The sequence below is a fragment of the Dasypus novemcinctus genome, chromosome 5 (assembly GCF_030445035.2).
Source record: "Dasypus novemcinctus isolate mDasNov1 chromosome 5, mDasNov1.1.hap2, whole genome shotgun sequence".
In the NCBI taxonomy this organism is placed as follows: Eukaryota; Metazoa; Chordata; class Mammalia; order Cingulata; family Dasypodidae; genus Dasypus; species Dasypus novemcinctus.
In genome coordinates, this window is record NC_080677.1 from 132,924,448 (window position 1) to 132,940,838 (window position 16,391).

The following is a 16,391-nucleotide window of genomic DNA, read 5'->3' on the forward strand; positions in this document are numbered from 1 at the left end:
CAGGAATGGCGCCGCCCACACTTCCCGTGCCGCTGACGACAACAGAAGCGGACAAAGAAACAAGACGCAGCAAATAGACACCAAGAACGGACAACCAGGGGAGGGGGGGAAATTAAATAAATAAATAAATCTTTAAAAAAAAAAAACACACACACACACAAAAAGACACTTCATAACCTATACTTCTTAGCAGGAGTTATTCCCAGGGATCAATAGAGACAACAGTGGTAATTCAAATTAGCTCACAATCATACATTGGACTGAAAAATTATGGCTATACTTAGGAAATAAACCTTTTCTTTGTCTTTACTTAATAGTCAAAGAGAAACAAGAATAAATCAGTCCTTGAAGAGGTTTGAGGTTTTTAAAGGTAGTACAATCAATATCTAAAAATATGGGAATATTTTTGGGGGCTGTGTTACTTCTAAACGTAACAGCAACACTTTGGGACAATTACAGCTCCTGACTTTATTGCATGTATTCTGTATTGAATTTTTGAGTCTTGAAAATTCCCATTTCCACCCTGCCCTTGCATGGCAAAAGCAGCAGGAAACAGTTCATAAACAAGAGTGTGGCTGAGTTCCAATAAAATTTGTTTTATTCTTGGATAATGAAATTCTAATTTCATGTAATTTTAATGTGTTACAAAATATTACTCTGCTTTAGATTTTTTCCCAAATATTTCAAAATATAAAAATCATTCTTAGTTCATACAAAAAGGAAATGAGGTGGAATAAGCTCAGGCTATCAACCACTGGATTAGATCAGTGATTCTCAAAGTGTGGTCCATGGAGCAGCACCAGCAGGAAACCCGAGAACTTGTTAGAAATCCAAATTATATTGCCTCACTCCAGATCTATTAGAAACTCTTAAGGTAGAGCTAGATCTTTTTTTAAGGTATTGGGGCTGGGGATTGAAACTGGGACCTTGTATGTGGGAAGCCAGTGCTCAACCAGCGAGCCCCATGGGCTCCCATGAGTTGGTTTCTTTGCTTGTTTGCTTGTTGTCTGTTTTTGTTTTTAGGAGACACCAGGGACTGAACCTGGGGAAACCCATATGGGACGCAGGCGCTCAAGTGCTTGAGCCACATCAGCTCCCCAGAAATATTTTAACAAGTCTTCAGGCAATCCTGGTGCATTAGTTTTCAGAATCACAAGCCTAGAAAAATGCTTCTCCAACTTTAATATGCGTATCAATCACCTGAGGATCTTGTTATGGTAAATATTCTGATCATGAGATTCTGCCTTTCTGAAAAGCTCCTAAGTGATGGCTATGCTTCTGGTCCCCATAGAACACACTTAGAGTAGCAAGGGCTTAAGAATTTCTTATTGGCTTATAAGAAATTAACTATACAGCCACTTATATTACTACATTCAAAAGAATAGTTTTACTTATTTAAAGATTTATTTTATTTCTCCACCCCTTGTTTTGCACTCGCTGACTGCTCATCTTTTTAGTATAGTTTTAAATATATAAAAGATCATCTGTAAATCTGCCTGAGATGAAATCACTTAAGAGGTGAAAGTTTACAATGGTTTATCTATGCTTCTATACATACATGAGCATAGACAAAAGATATATGTGTATGTGTGTATGTGCACCAGTGTGTGTAGTTTAAACACAATGGATTACATTTTGTATTCTTTTATTTTGTTGGTTGCTTTTTAAATGGGATGTGGTTTTCCCCCATGCCATTTAAAGTATTCCATCATATGGATGTATGTAATTTAATCAGTAACACTGTAAGTAGATTTAGGTCATTTCTTTCATTTCTCCTCTATTAAGACATTAACTATTTATGAAGTGGCATCTTTGCACATATTAGAATTCCACATTCCTTAGGACAGATTCATAGATGTGTAACTGGTAGGTCAAAGGTATTAAAAGGTATTAAGCCTTATCGAAAAATAATCCAAGTACTATGCATATTTTCACTCATTTAATCCTTAATTATGATTACTCCTATTCTGCAGATGAGGAAATTGAGATAGAGTTTGGCTTGTACAAGTCACACTGCTTGTTAAGTGGCAGAACTTGGATTTTATCAAGGCTGGATGGTTCCAGAATTTGCACTGTCAATTTGTATCACATGTTTCCATGTGATAAACAAATTGAATCACTTGTTTCTATGATAGTACCTCTGAAGGTTTTTAAGGCTTGTCAAATCTTCAAAAAGGTTTTACCATTACACAACACTAGCAGGGTATTCTTTCCAAATCCCAATTTTATGTATGAGAAAACAGACTAAGTGTGGAGAAGAACTGGCTCTATACAGCTATTGCCACAATAATTTGCCTTAAGTGTAACTAGAAAGTAAATGGATTTCATCTCTGTACAACAGGAATAATAACCCTTCCTCCATATGATTAAATGATATCTTAGGGCCAGTGCTCAGCAGTACCTGGAATGTAGATAAGAAGTCCTTCCTATTAAAGTGTCCTTACCCCCTGCCACGCTCCGACATGGATAAGAGAACACGACAGGGTACAGACATTTATACATATATGATTGATATCATCCTTTTCTAGTTAACACCCTTATATTTTTGACAAATAATCACAAGTAGTAGGACTTAATTTCAATTTAATATACTGAGTATCTACAATGTACTAAGTACTGTGTTAAGTGTAAGGATATAAAGAGGCTCAAGATGCCATCTATGACCTTCAAGGAGCAATTTCAGTACTGTTAAATGGTACTCTACTATCGAAATTGCTATGTGAGTACAAGGGAAGGGCACTGGCACATATTTTTTTGAGACTGGTTGAGTTGAGAAAGGTATCCTGGAGAGGATGATTTCAGAACTGAATTTTAAAAGATACAAAGATGTTGGTCAGATACATATAAGAAAGGAGAACAGAGCAGGCAGAAAAAGCAGCTGATGGCCATATATGGAAGGGTAAAATCAAAAGACAATCAAAGGATTCCAAGTCGTTCAATAATCCTAGGGACGTAGGATGCAATGGAGGAAGTGCCTAAAGTTTGGACTGGACATTTAGGCTTATTTACTTGTGAAAATATGGCTGAAAAAGCTTAAGTACTAAAATTTACAAAAATTACATAAATCTATCTGGTCAATATTCCATCCCTACTGAATGGTCAAACTGACAAAGAGAAACAGAGTTAACTGACACTTGAAAAGAGATGAGCTTCATTATCAATCTTAAAATTCAAATGTGGACAACTAAATATATCATTCCACACCCATTCAATTAAAAACTGAAAATGATACAATCTAATGTGAGAAGGATTGTAGGAAATGTTTCAGGAAAGCACTGTGGCTTTTCAAAGATAAGGAGGCAATATGCTAACAAGAGCTATCAAGCAGATCAATTCCTATGACCCAGAAACCCTAGTTTTGGGAATTTCTCAAGAAAGTTAATTGAAATGAGGGGAGGGAATCTTGTAAAAGTATATTTACAATTTAGCTTTTCATGCAAATTAAAAAATAAAAGCAATCCCAATGTTTGATAACTTAAGAGAAAACAGATTATGGCTTATTGATGTGACAAAACATTCTATAGCTATAAAAAATATATACAGGTAGAATACTGATACGTGGAAAACTACAAAGACAGAATAGTACCCATGTAAAAGATAACATTTGTATAACATTTAGAAAAAAACATTATAACACAATGGGTTCCCAAAAGGGGTTATTCCTAGAAGTCCCCAAGGGTATTAACAGGGGTACATGAGCTATTTTCTGTATTTTAAAGAGATTACTGGAAATTACACACGTATTTGCATTAAGAATACAAAGACTAATCATTTACTTCCTTTGTTTTCATTGGTTCAACTCAGTGGGGGTAAAAACTAGCTGATACACAAGTTATATATGAAATGCATTACTATTTGTCCTTGATTTTTAACAAAATAAAAATGGTCCTTTAAAAACAAAAAGGTTGCAAAACAGTATTAAAATTAATAGTTGTAGATATTTAATCTGCCATAACTATAATTCAAAACGAAAACCAAGAAATAAAATTAAGTTATAGTTTTCATGATTCAAACTTACCAATCCTTCAGGTGGATTCTGCTTCCCAACTAGCTTGTTAACCTTTGTACAGTCATCTTCTGAACAAAAACTGCCTTCAGGTTTTTGATTTAAGAGGGAAGATGCCTTTTTATTTTTCAACAAGTGTTTCAGAAGTTCATTCCCTGCATCTCCTTTGGCAGCAGGGATCCCAAGAGGTTCGGGAGGACTCTGTGCTAAGGAGACAGGATGTGCTCCAGCTTTTTCTTCTACCTTATTACCAGTTTGTTCCTCCAGTTTAGGCTCATCTCTGGTGGGGCACTGCTCCGTCTCAGCGTTTTCCAGTTTTATCTCTTCACTTTTGGCAGGGGTTTCCAAGGAGAGCTTCTCCCTCTCTGAATTTGCATACATCTGCTGATTTGGAGTTACTTGCACAAAATCACTGTTGGGCAGTTTGTTTTCTAATTCTGTACACAGCTGACCTGCTGCTGCATCAGGAGTTGATGGGCCTACTGGCTCCACTGACTCTTGTTCTGCTTGCTGAGGAAGTTCATTGGGTGTGTTCACTGTGGGAATGGAGGTAGTTTCTGAGATACTTGGAGTTGGTGGAGCAGTTGTATCTGAATGGGGAGTTGATGGTGCCTTGGTAGATTCTGCATCATCATCTTTCTTCTTTTTTCTTGTTCTTTTCTTTTTTCCTTTTTCTTCTGGGATTATATCAGAATACAACTGAATAAGAGACTGTTTTGATCCCAGATAACTTTGTCCATGGGTTATAGCAGGGTCCTGGCCACATGGAAGACCATTATTAGCTACCAGAGGTGCTGCTGGTAATGAAGGTGTAAAAGGAGGTCTCACCTGGGACTGTTGGAAGCTGGTTCCAGAAAGACTTCCGTGCACCTGTTTATTAACAGAATGGAAACTTGGGCTTCCACCAGGAATTGAGGGTGAATCAGGAAGAATTGAAAGAGGCCCTACCTGCCTTCGCTCATTGGTTTGCACGAAACTTTGGGTAGGGGGTGAATTCATAGGTGCTTGTATATTCTGCTGTTGTAAAACCTGCCCCATTTGCTGTTGATGCTGTGGGGACTGCTGAAGGGGTCTTGGGGGTTGCATAAAATCACAAGGTAGGTCAGCACTGTAGAATGGAATCTGGGATACAGGTGTCCTACTACTCAGGTCTGAGCCCACCATGCCATGTTGCTCCATTTCTATCCTTTGCTGCAAAGCTCTTTGTCTGTCTACTTCTTGCATGAGTTGGATTCGCTGTCTTTCCTGTTGTTCTCGTAAACGTTCTTTACGTTCCCGTTCTTGAAAACCTTCACTAAAGGGATTATTGTCATCAAATTCTACCCGTGGTGATGGTCCACTCTGTGGATTTGCATTTGACACTGTCCCTGGGGCTGATGTGCAAGTTTTTATTGGCAGTTGGGCACCTGGAGGCTGAATCCTAGGAGGATTGAGGGGAAGGTGAGTAGGAGCATTGGTAGGTTGCCAACCAGGTAAACTGGGCATTCTAGCAGGGCTGGTATGGCCAGGAATGACTACTGTGTGCTGCTGGTGCTGCAGTGACTGTGGCACCATGGGAAAGTTGGGCTGGCTCATGGTGGATGGGGTAGCTCCTGAAACTACAGCTGGCTGAGGCTGGACACCAGGCATTATAGGAGGTGGGGCCAGTGCACATTGCTGCTGTTGTTGCTGTTGCTTGATCCGATAATCTTCAATGAGCTCTGCATGCTCTTTCTGTTGTTTACGAATCTAGAATAAGAAAATTAATCATTAGTAATTTATATGCACTGCAAGTATCAAATTAAAACACTGTTTGATGATTACAGTGGGTGTTATGAAGAGGCAGTTATACGTTGAAGAGGCAAACATACTTTTCTTAGGCAATAGCCAAATCACAAAAAATTGGATTGATAAGCTTTAACCGAAGATTTCCAATTTTTAAAAAAAGATTTATTTATTTATTTCTCCCCACCCTCTCATTGTTTGCACTTACTGTGTCTGTTCCTCTTCCTTATTTCTTTAGGAGGCACTGGGAAACAAACCTGGGACCTCCGATATGGGAAGAAGGCACCTAATTGCTTGAGCCACCTCTATTCCCTGCTTTGTTGTGTATCTCATTGTATTTTTCTCTTCTTGTGTCTCTTGTTACATCAGCTTGCTGTGCCTGCCTGTCACATCAGCTCACTGTCTTGCTTGTTTTCTGTAGGAGGAACCAGGAACCTCTGCTCCTGCTTTGTTGTGTCTCTCATTGTTTTTTTTCTCTTTTCTTGTGTCTCTTGTGTCAGCCTGCTACACCTGCCTGTCGTGTCAGCTCATTGTCTTCTTTGGGAGGCACTGAGAACTGAACCAGGGACCTCCCATGTGGTAGGCAGGAGCTTAATTGCTTGAGCCACATCCACTTTCTGAATTCCAATATTTTTAACAATAGGATTTTTCTACTAAAAGCATCTATAAAACTTCTTTATAAAATTCCAAAAACATTTTTCTGAAGTGAAAAATACTACAAAAGTCTTATGTGTGAAAATCATATCCAAAAGTAGGATAAAACAATAAACAAAGGCTACACAGGAAGCAGTTTAACATCAAACATAAAATTTACAATTAATACATAGGAGTAGAATAACTGTGATTTAACTCCTTTAATCATTTAAACATGTTAAGATTTCATTCCTTAAATACACAAAATTGCAATTCTTTGAATTTAATGGGTAACATACTCAAAGTACAATTCCTAAAATCTATGCAAGCTCTGAGGTAGTACTTTAACTTCTAGGATACGCATCTAATATAATGACAGACTTGTCTTTCTTAATTCGTTAAAAAACCTTTGAGCCCCCAATATATGCCAGATACTGTGGACCAAATATCATTAACAATGTAACCCATGTCCTTGAGTAACTCTTATTTAGGGAGTTGGGGCAGGAAGGGATCCAATATCATGTATAAATCTTTCAATGCCATTCAATTTTAGGATAATTATTATACTGAACCCAGTAGTTCTAATACATTTTCAATTTATTTTCTTCAGTTTGCTAGGGAGAGTAGGATATTTTCTGTTAGGATATTTGAACTCTTCTCTGACAGTTGTTTAACTTTTCTTTTCTTGTCTTTTCTTACCATTTTACTGGCTAGACCTGAAGTATTATCATTTTGGCTGGTGAAGCAGTAAGACTATACATAAAGTATCTACAGTATCTAGAATATAAAAGATGGCTATCCATGCCTCTGCCATGATATTTCTCCAATACTTCAAAAAAATATTATGAATTGCTTGTCTTACTGAGATTTCACTGGATTGTTGACAACTATATAGTAACAGATGTGTCCCACTTATCCAGGTATTAGTTTCTAAACTGAATTTGATCCACGGATATGCAATATTATCATCTTAAAAATTTTATACAAATACACAAGAAGGTACTTTAATTTCATTGCCTTCTGGTGTATTTGTGTAAAACAGTTAGAAATACCTATTTTTAAAAGAACATTTAGGGAAGCAGACTTGGCCGAACAGATAGGGCATCCGCCTACCACATGGGAGGTCTGCGGTTCAAACCCTGGGCCTCCTTGACCCGTGTGGAGCTGGCCCACATGCAGTACTGATGTCGTACAAGGAGTGCCGTGCCACACAGGGGTGTCCCCCGCGTATGGGAGCCCCACGCTCAAGGAGTGCTCCCCATAAGGAGAGCTGCCCAGTGCAAAAGAAAGTACAGTTGGCCCAAGAATGGCGCTGCACACATGGAGAGCTGACGCAGGAAGATGACACAACAAGAATAGATACAGATTCCTGGTGCTGCTGACAACAATACAACAATGGAAGTGGACACGGAAGAACAAGCAGCAAATAGACACAAAGAGCAGACAACTAGGGTGGGGGGGGCGAAGGAGAGAGAAATTTTAAAAAAAATCTTAAAAAAAAAAACATTTATCCATGATAAACATAGATCTAGAGTGTGAATTTAAAGAGAGAAGAAAACATCTCATTCTGTAATAGTCCAAGTTTTCCGAGGTACCGGGTTCAATCTATGGTACCTCCCAAAAACAAACAAATGAAAAAACCAACTCTCATTGGGGAGTGGATGTAGCTCATTAGTTGAGCACCTGCTTCTCATGTACAAGGCCCAGGGTTCAATCCCTAGTACCTCCTTAAAAAAAAAAAAGATAATGTATATGAAGGTGCTTACTGAAGTGTTCACAGTACACAGAAAACACTCAAATTTTTATTGAGTCAATAACTTTGAATGTTTCCTTTTCTATTAATAATATTAACAGTTTGGTTTTTATTTTATTTTAAAAATTAAAAGAGAAAAATTCATTTTGGGTGTAAAATTTTATGAATATTAACAAACATAGAGATCTGTGTAATGATCACCACAATCAGGATACAGAAGACTTCCATCATCCCAAAAAACTCACTCATGTTGCCTCTTTGTAGTCAAACCTTCTTCCCCCTATCCCTAACCCCTGGCAACCACTAATCTGTTCTCAATCTCTATAAAATCTGTCCTTTCAAGAATGTTACATAAATGCAATCATATAGTATATATTCTTTTGGGATTGGCTTCTTTTACTCAGTCTAAAGCCCCAGAGAACCATTCAAGTTAATGCCTATATCAACAGTTCATTCTTTTGTATTGCTAAGCAGTAACCCATTGTATGGATATACCACGGTTGTTTACTAATTAACCAATGAAGAAAACTCGTGTTGTTTTCAGTTTTTGGTGACTGTGAAAACAGCTGCAATAAACAGGTACCAGTTTTTGTGTGAAAATAAGTTTTCAACTCACTTGTGTAAATATCTAAGAGGGGGTTCTGAAACCATTTTGAACATTATTATTGTTTTAATTTAAACAAAATTTTTAAATGCTACTTCTTTTTAAATGTAATTGTTATTTCAATTAGAGCATTTTGGGGGAGCAGATGTGGCTCAAGTGGCTGAGCACCTGTTTCCTACATGGGAGGGCCCAAGTTTGTTTCCCCGTGCCTCCTAACAAAACAAGCCAACAAACAAACAAGTCAACAAATGAAAAAACCCATTCAGGGGAGCCGATGTGGCTCAGCAGTTGAGCACCAGCTTCCCACACGAGGTCCCGGGTTTAATCCCTGGCCCTGGTGCCTCAAAAAAAAAAAAAAGAAAAGAAAAGAAAATCAAGTAGAGCATTTTGAGAAACATCTAGTGTATAACGGAAGATAACAGCAAAATGGTTTTATTTTTCAGGAATGATCTCTTTACATAAGACATATAAATATATTTTAAATAAAATAATATACCAATATAGTTTTTTCCCTGCTTTCTTTTATTATACACATGTGGGAGCAGTAAGAATACAAAAATTGCCTATGTATTCAAAAGAGGGGAAAGGACACAGGAAAAATATTAGTTAGCATTTCACAAACATCATTTGGAAAATCTGTCTTTAGCTCATTCCAGGGCCCATTTTAATACACCTAAATTAAATTTCATAGATCAAAATGCTCTAAGGCTACTTCATTAATTCTCACCCAACTCATCCCACCATTCCTAATTTACATACCAATATTTTAAGACCAAAATATTGAGAATAAATAAAAAGAAAATAGCATGCCATGAACAAGAACAATCAGAATGATTCAAATGTTACACCTGAAGTTCCACCAGAAATTCACCTAATATTTTTCCAGGTGAAAAAATATTTGAGCCCCTGATTCTTGTTTCCACCAAATCTAGGATCTTTAGTTGAGCCCTGTCCTCAAAAAAAGCTGAAGAGGGAAGTGGACTTGGCCCAATGGATAGGGCGTCTGCCTACCACATGGGAAGTCCGCGGTTCAAACCCCGGGCCTCCTTGACCCGTGTGCAGCTGGCCCATGCGCAGTGCTGATGCACACAAGGAGTGCCCTGCCATGCAGGGGTGTCCGCCACATAGGGGAGCCCCACACGCACGGAGTGCGCCCAGTAAGGAGAGTCGCCCAGCATGAAAGAAAGTGCAGACTGCCCAGGAATGGCGCTGCACACACGGCAAGCTGACACAGCAAGATGACACAACGAAAAGAAACACAGATCCCTGGTGCCGCTGATAAGGATAGAAATGATCACAGAAGAACACACAGCGAATGGACACAGAGAACAGACAACCCGGGGGGGGGAGGGGGAGGCGTGGAAGGAGAGAGAAACAAATAAATAAATAAATCTTAAAAAAAAAAAAAGCTGAAGATTCTCAAATGACATATGAACAGGTCTTTCCACAGTGATTTAGTGCAAGGGAAATAACTGAATCTCCTGAGCTAAAACTGGGGTGCTAAAGAGTATAAAGACAGTCCTTTTAAATATATATATCTAATGTAAACTATAGACTATTAATAATATTTTAATATTCTTTCATCAATTTTAACAAAGGTACCACAATAATACCATGTTAATGACAGGGGGGAAATGGGAATACTGGTTTTTCTTACATGACATTTCTGTAAACCTATGCCTTCTCTAATATAAAAATTTACAATAATTTAAAAATAAGGAATTATTACAAACAACTCTATGCCAATGAATTCAATAACATAGATGAAATGGACTAATTCCTTGAAAGACACAAATGGCCAAAGCTCACTATATAACTATAATAATAAATATGACTAGTCCATTAGAATAAAAAGAGTCCTCCTTTTTAAATCAGACTTTTGAGAATCTCTAGTACCATGTATTAAGTAAATATATGTTATGTGACCATTTCTCTAGGGAAAGGAATGGGGCTGTCATTCCTTTAGTTAATGAGACGTCTCAGAGCTAGCACTGTTTGGCAGTATACTTTTGTATGCCATTTAACACTCATCATAAATCCTATATCATTAAAGAATTCCAGACAAAAACATTCTATTCATTAACAATCGTTGATGGTTTCTATTTTGCAAACTTATTACCTGTTCCAGCTGTTTCTGAACCATGCTTTGCTGCTCAGTAACATGCTTGAGTTGTTCTGCATCCTCTTCTGGAAATTCACGCCCAGCTTTCTTGGCAGTACGTTGTTTCGCTGAAAGAGCCTTCTTAGATTTTCTATGTGCACCAATTTGTTCTTCAAGATATTTCTGCTGCATCTGAAGAAGCTGCTGGGTCTCCTGAAGCCATTCTTCATACTGCTTACGTTGTGAATCGTCTGAAGAAAAAATGAAAAATTGATTTGTCTTAATTTTCTAATGGATCCAACATTATAAAAGTTATACATACCCATTTTTTAAAATGAAATACAGTTGCACCATGATCTTTGAATAGATAATCGAAAACACTATAGTAAATCTCAGACCATTACATAACTATAAAGTTTTGTAGCAGATTCCAGAAAATATCTAATTATTAAAGCCAGAGAATGCATATTCTTAGGATACAGGTTAAATTATTTATAAATACTCCACATTCAATCTTTGAAAAGATTTGTCTTGTGAAATTCCTTTACCCAATGAACTATTAAATTCTCTGACCCAGAAGTCAAACTATATATTACATTTTATCTGCATTTTAAAAGATTTTGAAGAGACAATCATCTCCACAAAATTAAGATATTATATAATCCCTGCAAGGACTAGTGCATGGATTAGGTAATCATTTCCCATGCTAATTTTCCTTTGTTTATAAGATTTCTCTATTTCTTAATAGTGAGGAAAGGTTCTAAACTGAGAGGGAGAAAACCCAGAATGCTTTTTAAAAGGACCATTTCTAATTCTATGCTTTCTTTAGAGGAAATCTGTAAGGTGAAAACACTGGTAATTTTGATCAATTTTGTAACTGTAAATAAGCCAAGGGAGGGATTAATTAACAAGTAAAATCTTTTCTACTTTTATGATTGCCATTTATATCTCCCCAGTTTTATCTCTTCATTTGTACCAATATTCCTTCTTTATTCTGTAAGGGCACTTTATTTCATTGCACTGATGTCAAGTCCACAAAAAAAAAAAAAGCCATCTTATGGTAGTGAAATTCTGAATATACTTTTTTTTTTTTTACTTACTATAAGACAGAGAAATGAATGAGTACAAAGTACAATTCTAGGAAGGACATTAGTTGAAAAATAACATCAATGATAACAGAATATTGTCATACATTAAGAATCCAATCAAAGCCAATGGGCACAATAAAGCCAGAAAAAGCCAGTTGGTTACAGTAGTTTACTTGTTTTTAATGCAAATATATATTCAAATTATAATCATAATTAATGCAGGGGGGGATTTCAAAAGGTCAGACTTTGGGTTTGTTCCTAAACCCAAAAGTTCTTATAAAGGCATGAACTTGAAATCTAGTCTACTAAATTTGAAGGGCATTTTCAAAACAGGCTTTTTCACAAGATTTCAGAAGTTCTGCTTCTGGTAGAATGAGACCTACCGCAAGGAAAGCCTTTCTGGTTTCTGGAACCAGGAGAGCAGAGGTGCGCAAAATGAAAAATAATGGTGAAAAAAAAGTTAGCTAAACAGTCTGAAGATTTCAGAAAGGTTCAGTTTGGGGAGAACTTTAAATACTATCCTGAACCACCTTGGGACCCCTGAAGATAACTAGAAAGGATTCAGTGGTGTGCTCATACTTGATCTTCACACCCTGCTACTATAACCCAACTTACTTCTAAGCATATTCCCTTTGTTTTTCCCATTTAGTGTCCTTGTCACTTCAGGCAGATAGCCTTTAGAGTAAGAAGTGGTTTAATTCTATAGATTATAAAGTGCCCGAACTATATACAAAAACAATAGCAACAACAATATTGAAGAGAATGCGGGAAATGATTTTTCTATGTTAAAACATTCATCTCTAATTATAATTCTTCATGCACAGAGGAAAAAAAATGAAAATACATGCCTTATAGAAAAGATGGCCTAATAAGGTACTGATGTTTGATGAGGGCACTGAAGTTTAAAATAACACACCTAAACTAACTCCAAGTTTTCAGAAGAACACAAAGATAGTGCAAACAAGCAGTCCCCAGAAAACATATAACTTATTAGATTTATACTTACTGACAAAGCCTGGACCAAAATTTGGAGGATTAGGCCTAGAAATCTGATGTGTTATACTGCCATCCTAAAATAAGTAAAATTTACAAATAGGTTTATTCCACATTTCAGTTAATGGCGAAAAAAAAATAACTAAAAAAAAAAAAAAGAAGAAGAAAGAAAGAAAGAAAAAAGGAAAAATAAGTAAGAAAACAAGGAAGGAAGGAAAAAACAAACTAATTTCCTAAGATATCTTTAGGACTTTGATTTTATAAAATATAGAATGAATTTAGAGTGACAAGCTAGTTTCTGAAAATTTATACCTATTACTGAACTGTATGTTTTAGATTTCAGTTAAAAAAATTATGTTTTAGTTAAGGGACTATTAATCAAAAGTATAATTCTAGGGCAAAGTAAATTTAGCACTAGGGATCCATATAAAACCTCATTTTCTGATGAAGATTCTTCTGCAACTAGACTCAAATATGTGATCTAGACCCTACAAATTAAATTCAACTTCACAGCACAAAATTATTTTTAACAAGAACCAAAACCGCTAATGTGCACAAGAATAAAAGAAAAATACTCTAATTAGTCCTATTTTTTAAATCAAATGTCTTGTTTCTTCCAGGGTGACTAAATAAATTGTTATTAATCTCACAATATTCTGGCAACAATTTGATAAAACTAACTGGAAAAAAAAAAAGGGTTGCCCAGTTGTTACAAATTCTATTAAACATGAGCTGTATAAACAATTAAAAATAATAACAGCAGAAAGAACATACTATGTGCAATCTTTAAAATATTGCAAAGCAGGTGGTGTAAACATTTGCAGATCAGAAAACAGATTCAAGAGAAATAGCCCAAAGTCACACAGTAAATTTATAGTGGAACTGAGATTTTTTAAAACTTAGCTACAAAGCCTATGCTTTTTCCATTGTCTCAGATGGTATCTTTCTCTTCTTTTAACAAAATGAATGTAATCATCAGCATAGTAAATTTAAAGCAAAACAAGGCTGAAAGGAAAATTCCAAAAGGACATATAGTAGATAGCATTTTCTTTTTTCTAAGCATATACTTAAAAGAAAAAAAAAAAAGAATTGATGAAAATACTGCATGAAATGTGGAGTTTTACAAAATTCCATGGACAATGTCTGAAGCTAAGAACATGGTTTATTTAAATGTTTACATTTAAAGCTGATAATTATAAATGGTGACTATTCAAAAAGCTAAATTATTCCAAGGAATAAACAGTACACCAAGAAGACTACCTAGAGCTAAACGGAATGATGATAATCATTATTTTCTAACAGTTTACATTTTAAACTTAATGAATTAACTCTAAAATGTAGAACATGAAAGTGTCTTTTTGGACTTTAAAAAACAAAAATCCTAAGCTTCTGGCTTCCTTCCAAGTGATTTTCTACCCTTAAATATACAGGTCCTTTTCAGAAATTTTAGACAATTTTCTTTTAAACCTTAATTTTTCCTTTAAAACAAAATAACATGTTTCTGTTGAACCAATAATTTGGCAGTGCTCTAAGCCTATTACCACTTTTTAAAAGTGGTCTCACAACAGAGAATAGGTTTGGTGGAAAACTCATGGAAAAACAAGCGTTCTAGAGTAACTAATTTCAAGCACCATTACCTGAGTAATTGCCTGTGGTACCAGATTCTGGCTTTCACTATTTTGTGTTCCAGCAACTGACTGACCCATATAGGGAAACCTGCAAAAAGGAAGTGCTAAGTATCAAAGGGAGCACATTTAGAACTAAAATTATTTTAAGTGCTTAACAATTTTCTGTTCCATGAAAGAAGAGAACAATGATATCTTCATCATCAAAAATACTTACTAAAGTCCAATTTTTTTTCTGTACATTTAAGCCTCACTGCAACTCTATGAAGTGTGTACTCTTAATACCTTCATTTTACTTATGATAAAAGGAAGATTTAGAGAGAGTAAGTAACTTTCCCCACAAGGACGAGTGAGGTTGGGACAAGTCAATTAGTCTGATTCCAGAGGTTTCACTGTTATATGCCTCATTGTATCTTAAAATAAAATTAATGCAAATATTTAGGATAAAAATATAATGAATATTTAATTTTATTACATACATTCTAAGAGAATTATTTCTTCTTCTAATATTTATTAAAAAAACAATTGGGGGGAGTGGATGTAGCTCAAGTGGTTGAGCGTGGGATTTCCACCAACGAGGTCCTGAGTTTGATCCCTGACACCTCAAACAAAGAAATGAATAAATAAAAAACCAGCTCCCACTGGGGAGTGGATGTGGCTGAATGCCTGCTTCCTGTGTAGGAGGTTCTGAGTTCAATCCCTGGCACCTCTTAAAAAAACAAAACCCAAACCAAACCAAACCAAAACAAAATTGGTAGCTTAGCTATTTTGTGTTCTGAAACAAAAGATTTATTTCAATTAAAAATTTCCATGTTTCTATATCTAATGATAAGGCAAAAAACAATTAGTGACCATCCAAGAAAAACTCCACATGGTTAAAAATATTTGGTAAATTATTGCGTATTCTAATTAAAGTTATACAAGTTTCACAGAAATATCACTATTTATATGAAACATTTCCTTTAGAAATTAAATGTATCAACTTATCAAGATATATATATGACACATCTTACAAAATATATTTAAAACTGTAATTAGGTTTTCAGTACTATTAAAGTTTAGAATACATGTTTTTAAATTTTTACTTGTTTTTTTAATTCTTCTATCAATCCCCTCTATCCTAGTCCCCCAGGTATAGAATTATAGTTACAGAATTACCTCTTAATCTAAATATCATTATCGCCTGCATTCAACATATCACATAACTTTAGGAGGTGAATTCTTTGAAGTACTCAGGAAAATAGTAAAAAAATAGGCCTTATATAGTATATATTTTATTAGTGGAGATATGATACTAAAATAGCAGGGGTTCTTTACTGAGGTCCATACTTTAAACTGTTAAATTTCATTTAGCATTTTCTTCCATTTTGATGATACAAAAATTACAATATTATTAACAGTACCTGTGAATTTGTCAGCAATAGCAATCAGTTATTTTCACATTAAAAGTTGTTGCAGATACCTACATAGGTCACTTAGATTCATTATTACTTTGATATTTGATATTTTGGTAGTTACTAAATTTCAGTTAGTGCTCTAAAAAACACATACCATAAATTTGTTTTATTATATTTTAGTAGCTATATTTCAAATATAATTGATTTCCTTTGTAATACTTTATTTTTTGTTTTATGCATATGAAAATACTGAGAAATAATTCATAGGCTTCCCTGGAATGCCAAAAAGGTTCATGACATGAAAGGATTAGGAACCTTATGACAGAGATGGTGTTAAAAAATGCTGCTCAATAATGAAAATAATTAGAAATCATTATCTCCAACTTCTACAATGCTTCTTAATCATTTAAAACATATATCAACAATA

At 35.4% G+C, this 16,391-nt stretch overlaps 1 protein-coding gene across 13 annotated transcripts in view; it reads right to left on the reverse strand.

The window, feature by feature from the left end:
• KMT2C (lysine methyltransferase 2C) overlaps positions 1 to 16,391 on the reverse strand; it is a 357,676-nt gene that overhangs the window by 29,476 nt on the left and 311,809 nt on the right. For all 13 annotated transcript variants that reach the window (XM_071215365.1, XM_058298034.2, XM_071215363.1 and 10 more), the window contains exons 40-43: positions 14,580 to 14,658; positions 12,956 to 13,019; positions 10,880 to 11,112; positions 4,019 to 5,734 (exon numbers count right to left, since the gene is read on the reverse strand). In XM_071215365.1, coding sequence (XP_071071466.1) covers positions 4,019 to 5,734; positions 10,880 to 11,112; positions 12,956 to 13,019; positions 14,580 to 14,658 — 2,092 coding nt within the window. The remainder of the gene's footprint in view (positions 1 to 4,018; positions 5,735 to 10,879; positions 11,113 to 12,955; positions 13,020 to 14,579; positions 14,659 to 16,391) is intronic.